At 40.0% G+C, this 22,055-nt stretch overlaps 1 protein-coding gene across 6 annotated transcripts in view; it reads left to right on the top strand.

Moving 5' to 3' along the window:
• Positions 1 to 21,341, top strand: part of wnk3 (WNK lysine deficient protein kinase 3) — a 53,944-nt gene extending 32,603 nt beyond the window's left edge. For 4 of the 6 annotated variants that reach the window (XM_031890369.1, XM_031890372.1, XM_031890370.1 and 1 more), the window contains exons 10-24: positions 753 to 845; positions 936 to 4,475; positions 5,488 to 5,558; positions 5,733 to 5,877; positions 6,009 to 6,125; positions 6,960 to 7,103; positions 7,184 to 7,238; positions 7,407 to 7,538; positions 8,891 to 9,690; positions 9,996 to 10,230; positions 10,626 to 10,753; positions 10,836 to 11,329; positions 12,888 to 13,099; positions 16,175 to 16,377; positions 17,903 to 21,341. In XM_031890369.1, coding sequence (XP_031746229.1) covers positions 753 to 845; positions 936 to 4,475; positions 5,488 to 5,558; positions 5,733 to 5,877; positions 6,009 to 6,125; positions 6,960 to 7,103; positions 7,184 to 7,238; positions 7,407 to 7,538; positions 8,891 to 9,690; positions 9,996 to 10,230; positions 10,626 to 10,753; positions 10,836 to 11,329; positions 12,888 to 13,099; positions 16,175 to 16,377; positions 17,903 to 18,208 — 6,675 coding nt within the window. In that variant the 3' untranslated portion in view covers positions 18,209 to 21,341. The remainder of the gene's footprint in view (positions 1 to 752; positions 846 to 935; positions 4,476 to 5,487; positions 5,559 to 5,732; positions 5,878 to 6,008; positions 6,126 to 6,959; positions 7,104 to 7,183; positions 7,239 to 7,406; positions 7,539 to 8,890; positions 9,691 to 9,995; positions 10,231 to 10,625; positions 10,754 to 10,835; positions 11,330 to 12,887; positions 13,100 to 16,174; positions 16,378 to 17,902) is intronic. The other 2 variants (XM_031890373.1, NM_001375262.1) reach the window with 2 other exon arrangements.
• The last annotated feature ends 714 nt before the right edge of the window (positions 21,342 to 22,055 follow it).

Raw genomic sequence — 22,055 nt, 5'->3', positions numbered from 1 at the left:
TTCCTTCTCCATGTTATAAGCTTCTCAGTTTGCTTTCAGGGGAGCTAAAAGTAAAAAATATTTATATTATAGCAGTAAGCACCTTCTAAATTAAAATAGAATTTAAAGGAGAAGGAAAGGCTAATAAATAGTTAATCTCAAGCTTCAGGCATACCTTTAGTTCTCTCAATAGTGCCCTTAAGTCTGAACGGGAGAAATATGGGGAATATTTCTCCCGTTCAGATCAGAAGCCTCATAGGAAAAATAAATGCTGAGCTCTGTAAAGAAAGTTCCCATAATGCCTCACTCCTGCACCAAGACCAGTGTACATGTGCAGTTTGTAAGACTATGAGGAAGCTTCCTGCGGATTGGCTCAGATCACACATTGCTAAGGGGGTGAGGGAGTTCTTGAGGGGGGGGAGCAGGAGAGAGCGGCGTGTCTCTGGCACATGAAAACAAAGAGACAAGAAATGCTGTTCCTGTCTCTGGCACAGGAAAACAAAGAGACAATAAAATCCTATTTCTTTTGGCAGAGAACTCAGTGCAGCGTTTCTGTGAGTACTTATGGCTGTATTTACATTGAACTTTCTGATAAAGCTTACTTAGTTTTTACCTTTCCTTCTCCTTTAAAAGATCTTTTTCCTTGTTCCACTTTTATCTACTTGAATTAGAGCAGGGCAGCTGGGAACCCCCAGCTGTTGCAGAGCTACAACAAAATTAACTGCCAGATGTCGTGAATAAGGTTTTTATGTCTTTTTATTGTACTTGAGCAGGTTACTCAGCCGCAAATGCTTCCTGCACAATGCCTTGCTCAGCCTGTCTCATCTTATCTTCAGTCAGCAGCGGAAGGGCAGCTTGGCACACAGGTGAAAAGACAATTACTTTACATTATCCATACAGTATTTTTTTAAGATAACATTTCCACTTTGTAAACTTTTATCTTTTAATGTTTGCAGTGCCTGGATGCGAAGATGACGTTTGCTGCAAATGGGAATACTCTTTCGCAGTGTAACGCTTTAGATCCTTCAGTGATGTCAGTATTGCAGTCATCCTTTTCTTCGTTGTCCCCTAAAATAATACCTGGACAAATGACATCACAGCAAGCAGGGGCTGTTATGCAGCTGGATGCTACTATGACTGGAATACAAATTGTTACACCTGCTGCAACGGACACCCAAGTTCCTGCCCTTCTTCCTGTCTGCCACCCAGCTTTACTGGGTCAATACAGCAGCAACATTCAGAATGTGCTGCATCCATCTCAGACTGTCCATGGGGCACCAGTTGGTCCTCAGCAGACGCAGCACCCTGGAGCATCTGTGCAGCAACCAATAATTCCTACTTCAGATACTTTAAATTATTCAGCAACGCTTCAGCCCAATATCCAGATACCATCTCACATAGAGCATCTGCAAATCTCTCAGCAGTCTAGTTACCATCCTTCACTGCCTCCACAGCAACTTATATTGCAGCCTGCACTCACAGAACAACCCCGAAATCAAAACTTTTCTGATGCTGTTAAAGTTGAAGCTGTCCCACAACAACTACACATGGAACCCCATTCAGAACAGTTAGTATTCAATGCAAAGACCTCGTCTCTGCATGGTGAGATGACATCATTTGAACCATCTGGGCATTTACAGCAGTCTCTCACCTTGAATTCCTTGAATGTGCGTGAACAGTCTTCATATGCCCAGCCTCCATTACCTCACCTCGGAGTGCAACAACTTTCCAGAGATGTGGAACAAGTAGCAAAAACAGTCATGAACAATCCTCCAGAACAACCACTATACATTCAGATTCCCCCACTGGACACATATGGACAACAGTCTGTTATTGGTTCTGATCAGATGATATATACTCAGAAAGTTATTCCATCTGATCAGCCTTTATTTTTAGAAAGTACTTCCCACTTGACTAATCAGTCAGTGTATACCCAACAGAGTATGCAAGCTTCAAATCAACATAATTTTGTGCAACAAGCCATACAAACATCTGAGCAGTTGATATATGCCCACCCTGCTCTAGCGACTCCTGATCAGACTGTGTACACTGAAAAAAATGCACCATCAGCAGAACAGCCAATATTTGTACAGCAGGTTGTCTCGTCTGAACAACCAGCATACACACAACAGGTTATATCTGCTGAGCAGAAAGGCACACAGCCAGCTATTCCTGCAGAGCAGCCATTGTACACCCAACAAACTGTTCCAGCTGAGCAGCCAGTGTATACTCAGCAAGTTATTCAATCGGAACAGCCAGCTCACGAACAGCAAGGTATACTTGCTCAGCAGCCAGTGTATGCACAGCAAGGTATTCCAACTCAACCAGTGTACATACAGCAAAATTTTGCAGCTCAGCACCAAGTGTACACACAACAAAGCAATTCCGCTGAGACACCAATATACACACAAAAGAATATTCAAACTGACCAAGCAGTTTACACACAGCAAGCTGTCGTTAAAACTGAACAAACAGGATTCACCCAGCATGCTGAGCAAAAAGTGCTTGTACTCCAAGCAGACCAGACGATATACGCACCGCAACAGCCAATCCAAGTACAGCAAGCCGTTCATCTAAAAGAGCAGCCATATTATGCACAGCAAGCAGCAGCTCACATTCAGCAGTCTGCATCTGCTGAGCAAACACAATATCCACAGTCTGCTTTATCTGCCGAGCAGTCCGTATACTCACAGCAAACTGTATCTGCTGGGCAGTCTGGATATCCACAGCAAGCTTTGTCTGCCAAACAACCGCTATATATCCAGCAAGCAGTGTCTGCTGGGCAGCCAGTATATCCACATCTGTCTGTATCCACTGAGCAGCCACAATATACACAACACATTGTTCCCTCTGATAAACAAATATATACACAGCAAACTGTACCTGCTGAGCAGAGAGTGTACCCTCAGCATATCGTATCAACTGAACAACCAATGTATTCACAACAAGTTCTATCAGCTGAGCGTCCAGCATATACACATCAAGTTGCAGCACATCCTGAACGCCTGGTATGCATCCAACAAGTCCTTCAGCCCACAGAACACCCTGCATATGCTTTACAGTCTATGCCATCCTCAGACAGACCTGTATATCAACAAGAATCTGCTTTGCTTTCTGGCCATATGAACACCCAGCCAACTATTCCAGCTCATACTCAAATTCTGTACACACAAGAGGCATTTATGCCAACAGAACAGCAGCCATATAACCTACAAACTGACAGCCCAATATATATCCAACCAGTTGCTGGTGCTTCTCATCAGGTACCTGAACAATCGGCCCCTATTGAATCAGTATATAAACAGTCAGCTTCACAGATGTCATATCCTCAGCATGCAGTATCTTCATCTGATACACAAATGTATGCAAGCAAGACGGTGGCTGCAAGTGCTCAGCTTGTGTATGCTGTTCCACCAGCAGAACAGGTGTACATTCAGCAGACAGGTTCTCTTTCTGAGCAACAACAGTATGCCAGTCAAGCTGCTGTTCAGTCTGACAAGTCAGTTTATAGCTCTCAAACTATACCCCCAGCACAACAAGCTATTTATACACAAGCACATCATGCTGTAATATCTGCAGAAAAGCCAGTGTTGCACTCCCAAAATGTGGAATCTGTTCCTCAGCAGACCTCTTTAAATGCTTCAGATGGTCTGTGGTGTATTCAGAAGTCACTGCCTCCTTCAGAGCAGATAGCTTACACTCTGCATCCTGCACCATCTGGAGTGCCATCAGTTTGTGCTCAGCAGATGGTTCCCCTTGAACAGCTGGTAAACCCAAATTTGCCATCTAATATTATGCCACCTCAAGAGTTTAGGTCAGAGCAGCTTACTGAGAGTCAGTTGTATGCACAACAACACATTCAGTCTCCAAGACCACTTCCATCAATAATGCAGTCACAAGAGCATGGGGCAAGTCACACACCCCCTCCTTTACAGACTGCAGACAATCAAAGCTATGCAAATTCCTTTGGTAATCAACAAGGAGGTCAAGTGTTGCTACAGCCAGATCTTTTGAACAAACCTTTACCTGTCCAACACCAAGCCTTAACTCAGTTACCATTAGGTCAGTCTGATGTGCATTCATCAGATCAAATGAGCACTGCATTGCCTTCACAAGAGCCTTTGAACCAGGCCTCACATGTGCAGCCACAGCATATACCAGGAACTGCACCTCAAGCCCAAAGTAATTCAGCATTTCAACAGATGCAACCTTTCTCAAGTCAAACCCAGTCAACATGCATTGAGCAACCAACATCTCTTACGCATTTGCAGCAACATCCCCCTGTTCAGGTAGCTGGGACAGATAATCCCCAGTCATGTTCAGGATCTATGCTTCAACAGATAATTCCACCTGGGTATGCTTCGCAGCCAGTTTCACAACAGGTGTGGCCATCTTCAACTCCAGTCTTTTCAGAATCTCTCTTAAAGCATCAGGATGTTTACCAAAGTGCGGTGGCGGCACCACAGACTCAATACAAAGAACCAGAGTCAGAGCAGGTATTGACATTTGTTCAATAGGTTTTTTAGCAGGCTGTTGGTGCAGAGACAAGGCAAAAGCAAAAGTGTATGCAACATTAAACTAACAATTATGCATGTGTGTTTTTTGTCATAGACCCCTAGAGTTCAAATTATACACACAATACTATTTTGAAGCTGTTCTGCTTATCCTCTTTATTTGTCATTGTGTTTTGGAAGATATCCCTTGAGAAGGCCCAACTGCATTATCTTAGCAGAGCCCAAATTAATAGTACTAGACAGATGCTAAATGTATAATTGATGACTCCCAAATATACCAGTCTGTGTGTATTTTTGGGTATGTGCACGTATAGGTATCTGATATAAGGGCTGCGGATATGTTTTCTATATTAAAGCGGACCTGTCACCCTAAGAAATAAGTCCAAATTATTTTCTATATTGTTAGTTGAGCAAAATAAACTTTACTTATTCAATATAAATAATATAAATCTTGTTTCCTTCCGTCTTGGAATTACTCAATCAAAGCAAGCAGGCAGGCACCATTTTGTGGACACTGTTATTAAGGCAAGCTTTGTATCATGCCAAAATCTTGTTTATGTGATAGAATGGGGGACCTGATGCCCATGCCCATGCACTGGCTACACAATCAGATGAGGAGGAGGGAGGGGAGAAGTGAGATGTGCAGTGATATCTAGGAAGTGCTGAATGGAAAGCTAAAGTTACTGTCTGCCCCGCCTCTATGCCTAAGGCATAGAGGCGGGGCAAGCAATATATGATTGACAGCTGTGATTTTTAAATGCCTTTATAATGGGTTTGGATGTGTTAATATAAAAATGAATTTGGGTTTCATGTTTAATTTGAACAGGACTTTTATTATACAGATTTTCATGTCTGGGTGACAGGTCCACTTTAAGTAAACCTTGCCTCAGCTACAAGGAATGAGCTTAAAAGAAAAAAAATAGGTTATGTTTTTTGTAGATCTCTTGAGATTTTTTTTTTCGTCATTACTTCGTTGCTTTCCATTATTTTGCAGAGTTTGCAGTCTGCATGCCAAGCAGGGGCACCTGAACAGCATGTGTTTCAGAAACAAGATTCTCTTCAGAGGTAGGTAAAACCATATTTAGTGCAGTAGGACAATGAAGGTGCCAGGGAATATGTATTATTTTACTAATAAGACAAGACTAATGAAACCTAATTAACCCTGAGCTAGGCCTCTAGGACTATAATTATGATTATATTTTTGCTTTATAACAAAGATAAACCCTCCCCCTCCCACAGTAATGCTCATGGTGACTGTGCCAAAGACAGCCCAGGTGCACACGACAACACAGCTGGAAATGGCAAGCAAGATAAAATGAAACAACGGCGAGCTTCCTGCCCCCGGCCTGAAAAAATAGCCAGATTTATCCTTACTGTAATGCAGGTCAGTGTGCATATTCACCTATCTATCTATCTATCTATCTATCTATCAGCTATCTATCTATCATCTATCTATCATCTATCTATCTATCTGTTTATCTAATCTGTCTATCTGTTTTGTATATATATATATAGGTATCAACCTCTGGAGATAATATGGTTGAGTGCCAGCTGGAAACTCATAACAACAAGATGGTGACTTTTAAATTTGATGCAGATGGTGATGCTCCGGAAGATATTGCCCATTATATGGCAAGTTGTAAAGAGTGCTGCTGCAATGCTTTAAGGGAGGCAGAGTCACAGTGTGTCAAAACATTTGAAAAAGAATAAATAAAAAATGCAACCAGAATAAAACACACCAAGTTCAGGGCTTTGACAGTGCAGATTTTTAGAAAAAAAATGGTGTAACAATGAATGATTTAAAGGAAAAAAAATATTTCTGTTAATTGTGGAGAGCACCCAAAAGCAGTGATGGATGGTTAATATTAGAGTTAGAAGGAAGTGGCTAAAAAACTTGGAACAATATGTGTCCCTCCAGCATGAATGTTTAGCTAGCACTTGTGTTTGACAGGTTATAAGTCTTATTTATTAGGAAAACACAGCAGGCAAAAGCTACTATATAGCTTCAGGCACATATTTAGTTTATGGTAGATTAATATGACCTCTGTAGCAATGAATAGTGTATACAGAGTAGGGGTGCACTGAATCCACTTTTTTTGGGATTTGCCTGCAAATTTATTTAAGGAAAGGCGAACAAAATTTGCAGTTTCCTTAAGAGTGAAGACACACAGAGCTACTTAGTAGCAATTACTTGTCACAACTACTAGACGTCAGAAAATACCTTGCCATAGACAATACTAAGAATTGCCTCTGCTAGAACACACTGACAATTATCAGTAAGTGATCAGCATTGTCTATTTCAGTAGTTGTGACAAGTAGCTGCTACTAGCTGCTCTGTGTGTCTTCACCCTAAGGTTGGAGAAACACGGAGCAATTCTCAGAATGTGCTTAATTGAATGGTTTAACTAGTGCTTTTAACCTGGTATTATTTAACTTCCCATTAATCTGACATTCTTTTATGTGTAGGTGGAAGATGACTTTGTGCTGGAAGTTGAGAAAGAGAAGTTTGTCGAGGAGCTTAGGAATATAGTTACACAGGCCCAGGAGATACTGCGCAGCATACCCGCTGAGGAGAGAACTGAATTGATACAGTCAGAGTCTAACAGTCAGGTAAGGGAAGAAGGTGTACTGTAAGCACTGTGTGCTTGTTTTACTATTTTGTATTAATCTTTTTTTTCTTTTTAAACTAGGCTGGATCCTCAGATCATGTACAGATGGGAGTCCCAACATTCCAGCAAACGGGGGGTGAGTTTCTGTGACTTTATTGCCCTCTGCTGAGACGTGTCCTGATTAAATTTTCTCCAACTTTTGTAACAAAATTGCAGGCAAAATGGACGCAACCATGTATATTGCTCATTTGTGTCAGAAATGAATACCCAACATTCCGATGCTAAGTTTTCCCACTCCTTACAGGTGAAACGGTTCCACAGTCCTCCCCAGTTGGGCGCTGGAGGTTTTTCATCAATCAGACCATAAGGAACCGCGAATCTCAGACCTCCTCTGTTTCACAGTCTGCTGTGATCAGGGTTCCTCAATTAGCCACATGTGAGTGTTTTCTGTGAATGGTAAATGGAAAGGCAATATACCTTTTCTACACAATTAAGCCTTGCAATGGATGATAGATATCCTTTTTCAGAAATTGTTTATTAATATTTTAATAATTTTAAAATAAACATATTTTAATATTTATATATTTTATAATGTATTCGTAACTATGCGCAACATTTTTTTCAGCTAATATCTAATGTCAATTGCTCAGGGATCCCCAACCTTTTTTACCCATAAGCCACATTCAGATATAAAAAGAGTTTTAGGTAGCAACACAAGCATACAAAAGTTCCTAGGGGTGCCAAATAAGGACTGTGCTTGGCTTTTTGGTAGCCGCTATATGCACTTGCAGCCTACAGGAGGCTCTGTTTGGCAGTACATGTGGTTTTTATGAAACCAATACTTGCCTCTAAGTCAGGAATTCAAACCTAAGCACTGCTTTGAGGCCACTGGGAGCAACATCCAAGGGGTTGAGCAACATATTTCTCACAAGCCTCTGGTTAGGAATCACTGCTCTATCAGATTCCAGCAATTTGCCTGGTGGAGTTGTTGCAGGTGGAAAACATGCTAGATTTAGTAAGCACCCTAAACCATTTATAACAATATAACAAAAACATAAAATCAGGATGTAAACATGCTACATCTCTGTGCATTTTGGGTTGTATTAATGGTTTCCTTCTTAGCGGGAGAATTTTCATTTTCAACCCAAGAATTGCTAGAGAACTTGTTACGCATCTCATTTTAATTATTTTATTTTTACTAAGGGGGATTATGGAGTCCATGGGTACTAAGTTTTGGGTCCCAATTCACAGCTTAAGAATGCCTAGTGTAAATGATGCTAGGTAATAGGACCAATTTCCTTTTTGTATGTGTATGTGAATAAGAACATTTTTATGATTCTGAAGAAGGAAAATTCACTGGATTATTATATTAACCTTTAAACAGGGCTGACATATTTCACAGTGCTTTACTATATATTTTCACATCAGTGCCTGTCCCTGTGGAGATTACAGTCTAAAGCTGGCCATACACGGTGCGATCAGCTTGTTTGGCAGACCTACGGTGGACAATATTGGGCTAATTTGATAATTTGGGCCTAGGACTGTTGGACTAAGCACCCGCATCAACCTGTTGATGTGGTCCCTGATCTGACGGGAAAATTAAACCCGCCCAATTTTCGGGTACACCTATTGGGGACAGATAAGCTGCTCAATCTGTCTGAAGGACCCAAATTGGCAGCTGAAATCTGCCCTTGTATGGCCACCTTAAGTCCTTATCACATTCACACAATATCAGGATCCATTTAACTTGCCTGTTTTTGACTCAGTAGTACTGTTTTTTTATTACAGTAGATAATGAACAAGCAAGTCTCCCTAAGGATTCTTCAGCAGACAGCTGTTCTCTTAAATCTGAGCATACAGTGCCGACTGTTCTTCTTCAGCCAACAGATGGTCATGCTTTCCCTACTGAGACTGAACCTTTGACTCTCCCTACTTATGTGACAGTTGGAAGTGAAATGTTATCATCTCCATTGGACTGTAATGCCTCAACTTTAGGTCAGATTCAGCTAGAACCTAGAAACTGTGGTAGTAATATACTTGTGCTAGCAGAGAGCCAGCAGCCAGAAATACCTTCATCTTTTGATCAGGACGTCCAAGGAGCAAATGGCCTGGTTAACACAACTGAGACCAGTACTGGACACTTACCGGCACAAAGCACTACAGGCTTGTTACTTGGCTTAACTATGTCAGATGCTCTTCATCCAGTTGATACAACTGTGTTGCCCCAGACTCCCTTGTCAGAAGTTTCCTTAGCGCACTCTGCATCAGTGCAAGAGTCTGACACTGAAGGACCCCCTAAAATAGACTATGTGGATAATCACATCAAAACGTTGGATGAGAAATTAAGAACTTTGTTATATCAGGACAGCTCTGCCAGCTCTTATGCTGACAGCCAAAAGGAAACACAGAGTATAGAATCTCCCTTATCTTCATCTGCTGAGGATACTTTGTCGTGTCCTGTCCATGAAGCCCTCGATGTGAATACTGCCGGTGTGCAGGCCACTCCAGAGGAGGCAGACGCTAATGACCCTCCAGCGCAAAGAGATCCTGGAGAAGTCATCACAGTACCTGGTACACTAACACCATCAGTAAGTAAAGGATCTCTTTATTTGTTTGCTCTTTAAAATCCAGAAAACCTTAATTCCGAGAACTCATACTAACCACAGTGGAATACACCTATTGTTTGATCTTTAAAACCTTGAAAAATCTGATTCAAATTACTCATACTTCATGACTAAACTGTTTGCCAGTCCCATTTCTTTTACTCTGAAAACAGCAGTACCAACTATAATTACATATATTGCTGTTATAGAATGCGTATATGCATACCTAGCATGTATATTCACTGTTTTATATCTTCCACCCTACCTTCTTTCTGGCACTACTTTTACAGGAGAGTTCAGAAGATGCCTGGGTTCCTGGAAGTTCCTCCCACGCTTGTTCCAAGCGCTCTATGGGTACTGGAGCCACGCATCTGCAATCAGGAGGTGGATATTTTGGCCTAAGCTTTACTTGTCCTAGTCTCAAAAATCCCATTAGCAAGAAACCGTGGGCTCGCAAATTAAAAAGCTGGGCATGCAGATTGCGGCATTCCAACAGCTTATTCAAGAGGTCAAGAGTCCGGCAAGGTAGTGTTGCTTACAGTTAGGCCCGTACCATAGGACACATCCCTTTTGGTTATTTCCGTACGTATATATTTCTTTTAGTGAGTTATCTTTATTTTATTTATTCATCCTCAGAAATGTTTCCTCACGTCTCCTGCTCCTCACTATTGTCTTTTTGTGTTTTGTCTAGCTCTGTGTTTAAGGCAGTTTGCCAGAGCCCTTGGGCTGTCATTGCTTCTTGTCTTTCATGTGTCCGGCTGGTTTAAGCCCAAGCATGGCATTGTGTATTTTAGCTGAAGCCCGCACGCACTTTTAACTCCTGCCCTTTTCACCTCCATGTTTGTGGCAGGTTTTCAGGAATGTTTCTATTTTTCCCTTTTTACTAAATGTACTCACCAGTGGGAGCTTCTGTCTTTCAGTTGAAGAGGAGGGAGTGAGACTGGACATATCTGATGCCACACAAAGAGTTGTTGAAGCATTTGCTGAATGTGCCTTGTCAGAAGGGTCGCCATCAAAAAACGGCACCTTCAAGCGTGGCCGTTTCCAGGTGAGTATTATTGTGTGAATTTTGGCATACAGAAACCATTAGCAGTGTTAGCAGATCAAAAGGTTATGTTTCTCTGTTTCAGGTTGTTTCCGTTCCACAGCAAGAGCAGCCCACTGCAAATGAATCAGCTGGTGCTCCAGATACCAAATACCCAGGTAACTCTCTTTTACAAGAAACTGGATCCGCAAATACAAAAGCAGAAGACACTCCGCAGTCTGCCAGCACAGCATGTGAGACTGATGCCTCCTCCCTCACACCTGATAGAGAACTGGATGAAACCTCAGCCAATGGCAGCAGTGTTCAGTCAAGTTCAGCCTTGTGGATGAAAGATATCAAGAAGCCGAGCAGCTGTAATAAACAGCTAAGCAGTGATTCTGAACAATCTACTACTCCGGACAGGCCCCTGGAATTTAAAGGGAGAGAAAAAGATGCGGGGCAGCAACCCCAGGGAGAGAAAATGTATAACCAGAAACAGAATTCCTTCTTTCACTCTCCATCTTCCCCCATGAGCAGTGATGACGAGTCCGAGTTAGAAGATGAAGATTTGAAAGTGGAACTTCAGAAGCTCCGAGAAAAGTTAGCAGTTTATACTGTTTATTCTATTCCCTTGCATAATGTTGCAGTTACACTTTGATTTTTATTACTTATCTTTCCTCACAGGCCCTCTCCTATATTTCTGACTTTATAACAAGATGATTCTTGTTATAAGAAGTATCTAGGGTCCATGAACCTAGCAACCAGATTAAAATTTATTAAAGGTCAAACTGTAGGCCTGCAGAATCAAAGATTAGCTAATACAATATTAGCCCCCCCCCCTTTTTTTTTTTTTTTTTTACTGTAGCGCTGACCCTATAGTTACTGGCAACACATATTGTGCCATGCCAGCCCCATACGTTAAAAGCTATTAATTATGATAATAATGGGTAAAAGGTGAATGTTTTCTTTATCATGTTATATAGGAGAGTACAAAGTGAATTTTGTAATATTATAAGCGAGCAACACCAAAGAATTCACTTTGTATATATTTGTATATGACTTCTTTATCCAGCAGCTGCAAGTAAAATTTTTCTTGGCTTTTTTTATTTGGTTATAAAAAAAAAAAAGTTCTCTAGCTCACCAGGAATTACTTTTGACCTTGCAATCGTAATTAATTAATTCATTCATTTCATTAATTCATTAGGTCCTACATCGCATCAATGCCACCTCCGCTACTTCAGGGAGCTTGTTTCTTTAGATGATAAAGCTTATGTTAACTTTTTTTTTACAAAAGAAGGTTAACGTGGTTTTTGTTTGGTGCCTTTAAGGTTTGAGAGAAATTGCATGGAAACTAGATGCAGCAAGTACAAAAGATGTTTTTAATGCACAGATATGAATGATGAGAGAAGTATTATGGAGAAAAGGCATACACTTTGTCTGTTAAGTACTCCTTAGCTGCACAAGGAATGTTTGCAGTGCTGTTCTGTAATGGAAAGATCTCACAGCTCTGCAGAATTTACATGGTGTGCTGGCAAAGCACTTTGTATTTCTGTCAGTGAATATATAACTACCGTTGGTTATAGATCAGCAAAGCCATCAAAACTTGCTTTGTCACTTTGAAAAGAGAAATGTACTGAGGCCCTTCTACCATTAAGAAATAATAAATGCAGTTTGAAGAAGTTAAACCAGAGTAGTACAGTAGTATAGGATCTATTATCCGGCTTGGGACCTGGGGTTTTCCAGATGGGCGATCTTTCCATAACTTACATGCTATATATTATTTAAACATTAACAATAAATCCAATAAGATTGTTTTGCCACCAATATGGATTTATGTAGCTCAGTTACCATCAAGTACAAGGTACTGTTTTATTATTACAGAGAAAAGGGAAATTTTTTTAAAAAATTAGAATTATTTATTTAAAATGGTGTCTAATGCAGGTGCTGAGTTTTCTGCTAACAACCGGTTTCTGATCCATTACCCATTCTTGCTTCATGACTATTAATCAAATATAGATGTTGCACAAGTCATGTTGTATGGTGTGCAGTTTTCACAACTCAGTCTGGTTTTGAAATGGGTTTATTTTGCATTAGTATTTGTGTATTGCTTAGTAAAAATCATCCTAATTGGTCTTGCTGTATGTTTCTTTATCTAAAGGCACATTCAAGAGGTGGTGACCCTTCAAACCCAGCAAAACCACGAGCTCCAGGAGCTGTATGTACGCTTGAAGTCTTTAAGGGAAAGCAAAGCACAGTCTTCAGATACCTCTTCCCAGCCATTATCCCCCCGTCGCCCAAGGTCTCTAAAGAGTAAACTGCGCAGCAGGCCCCAGTCCCTCACTCACATGGACAATGGGATCGGGCTTTCAGGTGAGTCAATATAGCGTAACCCCTTCAGATGATTTGGAAAACTTGCATTTTCAATTATGGATGCACCAAATCCAGGATTCGGTTAGGGATTCTGACTTTTTCGTCAGAATTCGGATTCAGACAAATCCGCAGTCCTGGTCGAACCAAATTCTAAAAATCACATAATTTTTTGTCATTTTAACACGGAAGTGAAAAAGCACGCTGCGACATTTAACCCTTCCAAATCCTAATTAGCGTATGCTAATTAGGATTTGTTTCGATATTCGGCCGAACCCGATAAACTGGATTCAGTGCATTGTAATTTTAAAGGAGAAGGAAAGTCTTTTTTGCATTTTACTGCCAATAGATTAGCCACTTTAGTGCAAGCTACAACACTATATTTATTCTGCAGAAAGCTTTACCATACCTGAGTAAACAGTCTTAGAAGCTCTGTCTGTTTGCTTAAGATAGCAGCTGCCATTTTATGGGCTGGGGTTCGACAAATCTTTGTTGTCGGGGGCGACTAATCTCCCCGCAATGCCATCCCACTGGCTACAATGTACTTCTCCTTTAAAGCTGGCCATACACTAAAAGATCCACTCTTTGGTGAGGTCTCCAAACAAGTGGACCTTTCTCAGATTCATACCACCTTGAGGATTGAATGACAGAATCAAGTTTCGGCACAAGTACAAGTGTTCCATAGGTCCATTCATTTACCTGTCATGTTGAATGACTGTATCTGAAAAGATAATTGTTTTACCATTTACCATGTTCTATGAAGATGTAATATTCTTTAACATTTTAAAGATATTTTTGTTTGTTCTTTTTTCTGCCATAGATTGGATGAATGGGTGTTTTTATTTTTCTCCTAATTTCAGTGGTTAAGCAAACTTTATCTATTATGCTTAATTGAAAATGTAAGATGACTTCATCTTCCATTTATACACTGACACCTGTTAACCTTTCATACTATCATGTAACTCTTCGAAAGTTGCCTGCGTGTTATACTATATATTTTTTGGTTCATGTGCCCTCTGTTAAGTAGCAAGATATAACTTCAATAAGGACCCCCAGACAGGAAGATAGACTTCACCTTAACAAGAGACTTGTTTGCAATTATGCAATTAACAGCTATATTCAGAAAATTAAAAGTTCTAGTTCATCATTACCAAACTAAAAAAAAAAAAAAAAAAAAATTGAACAACCATCAACAGCCCTTTCATTCCTAGGGGAAACAGCCCTGTACATTACTAAACTAGCTTCTAGAGTTTCCGCTTCCTCCTTAGCAACTAGAAGGTGAAATGCAGATCAGATTTGCTAGCATATGGTCTATAAAATTGTGTCATACCTTGCCAGCTAATAGATTTGTTTTAGAGAGTTTATAGAGAGCAATAATTGCCATCCTAACATTCTGGCAGGGTACTTCATGTCTTAATTTCCAAAAAGGCACCTTAATGAGGTCTCCAAAAAAGGTGATGGCAGAGATGCAGAAAATGGCAAATTATCAATTTTCATTAAATCCATTCAAGCAAGTTACCTGAGACAGTACTCTTGTCTCAGTACTATTGTCCAAAATTGAGGGCAGCCATACACAGACATGGCCACATCTTTCAGCACTCTATTACCAAGGTTTATTTTGAGTGTGAGGCATTCCTTTGGGGCAATAGTGAATGTCACTATTGCAACTTGCATCTTTTTATTTAGAATATGCCTTTTCTCGTGTTATTCTAAATCCAACATTTGTGAGTAATCCCCCCCAAAAAAGGTGTTCAGATGAATCCCATTGCTTATAGTGGTTAAGCATGGATCTTTAATTTTACCAAGATTGCTGGAACTCCAATTACAGGGACGTGTCTGATTTGTAATTTGTAATGCACATGCTATACAAATTAATGATGACTCAATAGAAATGATTTGATAGAAACTTGGGCCTTTATATTTTTTTTTTAAATTATACACGTTAGGTGTTTAAGCTGGTTTGCAGAAGCCCACTACATGAGGCATAGCATTTATAGCCTTATTTTTAGCTGAGATTTCGGTTTCTCACTCTAAAGAACAAAGCTTTGGCATAGTGCACTGATGTGCAATCCTGTATTTATCTTTTAGCATCACCTAGTGGCAGTAGCAGATAATGCTGCTACTAGTCTATGGAGAATGTCCTCCGAATAGGCAGGCAGTGCAGGTAGGGAATCTATTATCCAGAATGCTTGGGACCTTGGGATTTCCAGATAAGGGTGTTTTTGGTTTTTTTTTTTTATTCGGATCACCATAATTCACTATAATAACTAATAAACAGTCGGCAGCAGGAAGAGAGTGCAAGGTATTGCCCTCTATTAAAATTGGAACAGACTTAAGGAAGAAGAGGGTCATTCTTCCTTTTAACAAAGCACAGGTAAGACCCATTCTAGAATCTGCAGTGCAGTTTTGCACTCCAATATTAATGAATAAGAGAAAGTCCAAAGAAGAGCGACTAAGCTCGTAAAGGCAAAGAAAGGTCTCCATTATGAGAAAATATTGACTAGGGTTTGGTTGTTTATCCTGAAGTAGAGGTGCCCAAGGGGAGATGTGATTCCTTTTTATAAATATATAAGGGTGTCATAAAATAAACTCTGATATGTTATTCATCAGTAGATCCTTCCAGCGGATGCAAGGCCAAGTACAAAATTACTGAAATTTACTCTCAGTACAGACTTGATTCAGGGATTGGTCCAGGCGCCTTCAGAGTCAGAAAGGATATTTTTTATTTCTCCCTTTAATTGGAGAGGCTGAAAATGGAGGAGGGGATCCACTGAATCCACTAGCAGTTAGGCAAGTTTCAAAATGGACATGGACCAATAAGATATTTTGTTTAAATTGTTCTACTTGCTGCTGACCCACTAATCACTTATTGGTTGTTATGGGTTACTGTCCAGGTATAGATTTATAAATATAAACAAAATTTACACTGGAACACTTGAACCATTTTGTCGTTATTAACCTTCAGTAAAAAATATTGATTTAAATGACCATACCTTTTTTTTTTACCCTAAAGAACATTCTATCTATAATTACTGTTAGTTTAACAATTTAAGACTGCTTTAATGCTTTCTTGTTTAGACCACCAGTGCAGCGAGAGCAATTCCGATGCTTGCCAGCAGTCCTTGTCTGAGAAGAAGAGCATGTTCACGGATGACTTTCATAAGCTGGTGGATGACTGGGCAAAGGAAAATGCTGGCAACCAAGTTTTGAAACCCAGTCTGAATCAGATCAAGCAGAATCAAAGTCGCCTAGAGTCTGATAACTGGGGTCGGACCTATGAGGTAAGAAGGATATGGCAAATAATGAGACCATTTGGCAGAACTTTGTAAAAGCCAGTAGTGGCTAACTCAAAATAAACTGCAGTAATCATTTTCCTTGAGGAAAATGAGGGGCTGCTGTAAGATGCCATAGACTTTCACTATTTATTGTGCTGGTTGGGGTGCTCTTTGGGCCTGGATGTACCTGTAATGCCAGGGCCTATTTTGGATCCTATAACATTGTATTGTAATTGCAATTGCAATCTAAATATCTGTTGTCTTTACAGTATTATCATGTGTGTACTAAGGACTTAAAATATGTGTTATAGACTATTATATTGATTTAGAGGGAATATATACTTTTATGAAAACCGTTTATCTGAGTAAGTACTCTGAATGTGGTCCAGGTCTGGAATGGTATGCAAAATAGGCCCTTGCATTTCAAGTACACAGAGGCCCAAACAGCCCCCACCAGTCTAACAAATAGTTAATGTCTATGGCATCTTACAGCAGCCCCTCTGGCATTTGCTAGAGTCCATAGATTGCCAGTCCAGGCCTGGGGTTGTCCTCACAAGTGGACCAACAATTGGGGTACAGACAGGACAGTTTGCTATATAGTGATTATTAGGGTGATTAGGTATGATTGGTCACAATGCATATTACACAGAATAACTAAGAAATCTGTGATATGATATTTCCAGAATGCTGCCAAAAGTTCCTTTTGTAGCTACATACATAAGCTAAACAAAGGTGGACTTTTTAAACAGTGGCTTTTAGATAAATCTACTGCTAAACAGATGGAAGATTAGTATGCTCAGAAATAGCACACAGGACTGATACCTTGTAACATGGTTCCCTTGGGTGGAATTCAGAACTTCAAACACCCACACAGAGCTCTGAATAACAAATAATTTCACTATTTGCCTTAAAGCGAAAGCAGTCTAGTAAAATGGTAATCCTCAATGGGGATTCTAGCACATAGATTTCATCAGCCCTCTAGGGCCCTGGTTATGGAAGTCATTAACTTGTAGTTCAAAGGCAGCTGGAGGTTCACCACGATTGCCTCCCTTATTCAGGCCCCAAACAGTCACAATCTCAGAATAACGTACTAACATTAAGGTTCGCCATACACCGTAACATCCACTCACTTGGCGTACAGTTTGGTGACAGTGGGCTAATTTGTTTGTTTGGCCCTGGGGCCAAACAATCTATTTAGAACGGCAGGTATAGGCGCTGTCGGTATAGGAACCTTATCAACGATAAAGATCAAACCTGCCTGATTAAGGCCAGATGTTGGTCGTGCATGCCCATCGTTTGTTCCCATGCACGGGCAAATAAGCTGCGAAACGGTCTAAAGGACTGATATCGGTCCTTGTGTGGCCACCTTTAGTTGAGCCTGCTGGAGCTGAATGCAAGGGAGGCAGGCAGCTTTTTGAATTGTTCCTTCACTCCCCAATATACTTTTTCTCGTGACTATAATTATTTTCCCTGCTGGGTTGTTTAATTTCTAGACTACTTACAACCTCTTACCTTTTTGCTTCCCATTTAGAGTATGACAGCCACATCAGGCTATCCACCTGCATGGATCCCTCAGATTCATGGCTCTTTGCCAGCTGCTGTCTCTCAGTCTCTCGTGCCCACCAACTTTACAGCTGGAGCGATGCCAGCATACCAAGTGCCACCAGCCTGCCAATTCACTTCAGTGAGCAGTAGTGGTTATCCTGTACCATGGTCTGCGCAAGCACCAGTAGTCCCTCCCCAGCATCTCACAGCATACCAGCCTGGCGTCGGAGTTCAAACTTTTGCAACCTCAACAGCTCAGAAGGCAACTACAATCCCAACATCTCCAAAATGATGTCCATGACTCTGACCTGGGGCTTTTCAGTGGAATGTTCCCTTATTTCCTCTAACTAAAGAAACTGCCCTCAGGCTACTTTTGTTTGCTTGTTTGTTTACCTCTTTTGGGGAGTTACAAGGGTGTGCGGCCTTTTCATGATTATACCTTTCTCCAGGGGTTGGTCTAATCACCATTTAACATTTTGCAGTGGTGTAGGTTGTTTTAAGATCTTCACCAAATGCTAATTATTTTCACTTCATAAAATATTAAGCTTTTTATTCCTAACAGGGATAAAAAGAAAACATCTCATAAGGCAGTTAAATGTGCCATACAGCCCAATGAATGTGTTCCAACCTAGCAGGAAAATATGCTGGGCAGATCTTGTACTGTAGCTGACTGCTTTCCCAAAGTACCTCATAAGCCTTTATCATAACGTTACGCACAGCACAACCATATTGCCACCAGATTCATTTGAGGATTTTCATTTGTTGCTGTATTTCATTGCTGAAATGAGCAGCCTACTCACAAATCCTTAATATTTTGTTTTGATTGTTTCCTGGCAGTCATACCTTTTTGGGTGGTAAGTCCCTACGTTTACAGGTGTGCAGTTGTTCTGCATTTTAGTAACAGAAAGTCAGCCCTGGCTGCATTCTTTCTTACTAGATAATCTGCCACTTTTGTTTAATACAAACCTGAGATGACAGTTACAATTCTATGTTGAATTGCTTTATTTGTATTTAATATCTCCCTTCAGTGGCTTAACCCTTCAAGATATGAACTGAAGGAGAATAAATGCCCTCTCCACCATGTTGTTTGGCCTTCTCTGGAGCAGAGTATAAGCCCCATTGCCTTTCCCATTGTCCCTTGATTTACTCCAATAATTCTTTTAACAAAGGACCCTTTTTTCCCCGTATATGTCTTTTTGCACAAGTGCTGCTTCTGCTCTGCCCGCAGACTCTTGCTGTGCCTTTGGAGGGTATTGTATATTCTACCATTTCTGAAATCGGCCATTAGCAAATTTGTATGTCGGTGTGCTTACACCATCTCTCAAACTGAGGAATTTTTATAGTTTAGCATGTAGATAAGGTTTTATACTTGAATATTCAGTGTGAATTTTGTTTTTATAACTTTTTTTCATTTCTGACATAGGCTATACAAGTGTGCACACAGCAGGCATAGTCAATATTAAAATCCAAACCTTTCCTGTTGCCTTCTCTGAGTAGCAAATTCCTATAGTTACGTCGAAGGCCATACTTTATCTCTTCACTTTTGATGGGGAATTAACATACATGGAGGTAAAGAAAAACTGAACTTCATTTAGCACCTTGTGTCAGGCTAACACTCAAAACTGCAATACCAAAATCACCAAGGGTTATCAACATAGGTAATAGCAGGTAATAGCAACATAGTCAAGTGCAAAGGAGTATTTTATTATTTGATTTAGCCTATGTTTCTCAGAATCCCTAAAGTTTTTCTTGTATTTAAAGGATTAGTAAACATTTGAATTAAGTGAATGTAAAATTAATGAAAGTGCTATTCTAAGAATTTTTGCAATTAACATTTTAATTATTTTTTTTTTAATTCTAAGATATTAAGGGAAAAAGTACTGTCACTATTAATACATTTTGTCACAATAGCACAACCCGCTGGTCAATTTCCAGCCATGATGTTGTCAGAATAAAGAATGATGTTCTGAATAGGAAGATATGAGAAAAGTTATCCTGAGGTTTCTAATGTTTTCCTTAACCATAAAATCAGATCAGCCCTCTTCATTTAGTTCTTTACCCCTCAATATCTTGAAATTAAAAATAAATAAGTAATGTAAATTGCAAAAGTAATCTCATTAATTTTACATTCACTTATTTTAAAGGTTTACTTATCCTTTAAAGAAAAGGGCACTTAGACCATAGTGCTAGAGCACTGGGTTGCTTATAGTATTAATGTGTCACTTGTTTCAAATAAGCCCCCCTCGCACCTTTGTCAAACATCAGTCTAATATATTTGGCCTGAATTCAAAATACAAAACAAACATTTAAAGAAAAATTATTTTATGTTGTTGAACATAGGTGTATATTGTGTCTTTAATATCACCGTTACTCTTGTGCTGCCCAGAGTTGTTTGTGGGAGGAAAGAATTGAAGCCTGGGGACCCGTTTTCCTGGCGTGCAAAAAAAATATTATATTTCTGTGGAAAGGTGTATTTTCCCTGACTCTGTCAGGAAACATATAGAAACACTGTTTTGTAGAATGTATGATTTCAAAACTCAATTCTGCTTAAGCGACTTGTATGTTTTTTGTTTTTTTTTAAATATATATATTTTTATCTACCTCGTTTTGTAGTGCCCATCTGGGCAGTGGATCTGCATAGTGATATGGTTGCCTACCAGAGAGGCTCTTCCTTGTATCTCCTGCCTTCCTCTCTGTTGTTCAGTGTTTTTTTCAGCTGACCACCGACTGCCTGTTTGTGCCACAAGTATGTCCTTTGTATCTTTAGTGGCCTTTACATAAAAAAATATAAACAGGGAAGCAGAGAAGATATCCGTGCAAGCGCATAAAGATTTTGTAACTGTGTGTATGTGTATATATATTATATATACATATACATATACACATCAAAAGAATGTTCTCTGCCAATTACCATTTCCCAAAGAGGCTATGTTTGTGATGAGTAAGTAGCCATGACAGCTTGGGGACAGGTGGCCACAATCCTGCAGAACATGTTTTTGTTTTAAAAGAGGGACTTTTTGGTTCTGAGGGCTATGTGGTTGATTTCTAGAAGTTAAAAAAGGCAAGTTTGAGTAGTTTTAATAGATGGACACTTTTCAAACCCTGTGCTGTTCATTGCGGGACTCTCTCAATATAGAATTAGTCTTGATCTTGCTTGACCTGGCGTTGGAAAATGTCAAGATCATAGTTTAAAGACCCATGTTCTCTCTCTTTTTTTTTTATATATTTCTCCTTTGTTTTTGTACAGAAATTTGTATACATTGTGGTGAAGTGTTTGAAAATGTTGTCAATTTAATGGCGTATTGCTTTCTGTAACATTGAGTCTGGAGACGCTGTGGGGCCCAGTCCTCTATGGCACGTATGGCTGTGATTATCATTGTACTGTTTGTGTGTAAAGTGCTTTGTTAGCATTTAAAGCTGTATAAAGTAAAACGTAATGTGGAATGGTTTAACTTTTTACAAAGTGACATCTCCTAAGGAGACACACAATTACTTGAGCACTTTTTTCACTCTTGCATTTTGCACCCATCTCTGAGATTCTCCCTTACCTTGGCCAGATATGAAATACTTGTAATGTAGTGTTAGTTATACAGTACAGCTTGCCACTTTTCATTTGCTTTGCTTCTATTAGTGCAGCACGTTTTGATTGGCTAAAGGCTTGCCCACTCTGAATTGGGTTGCCTTTGGAGTGATGATTGCCCTTACCAATCACCTTTACACTGTTTGGACTCTGCTTGTAACCTGAGTTATAGCATAAACCACACTTACGTTGATTCAGCAAAAGCCAGTTGTGTTAAACTGTTTGGGTAGTCAGAACCCCGTCGACAGTACTGATGATTGGATTTATGAAACCTGCAACTCTTGCCTTCTAGCCCCCCCACATTGGGAGATTAAAATGACAGGGGGCTGCATGTGAGCCACCATGGTGGCAGCACCATCTCAGACTTAACCTGTTGGGTGGTATCTGACCAAAGGTGTTTAATAGAAGCACCATCAACTGGCTCCATCATAACAGAATCTCAGATGTATGTATTAACGCTCATCTGATCTAATGGAGTTGTCATGGCCCACGGTTCACATGTTGATCCCTAGTAAATCTACAGGATTGCTCACACAGCAGCAGATTGACATGATTATGA

Source organism: Xenopus tropicalis, chromosome 8 (assembly GCF_000004195.4).
Source record: "Xenopus tropicalis strain Nigerian chromosome 8, UCB_Xtro_10.0, whole genome shotgun sequence".
Classification (NCBI taxonomy): Eukaryota; Metazoa; Chordata; class Amphibia; order Anura; family Pipidae; genus Xenopus; species Xenopus tropicalis.
The sequence above is the reverse complement of the archived record's forward strand: the minus strand, read 5'-3'. Positions and strand labels throughout refer to the sequence as shown.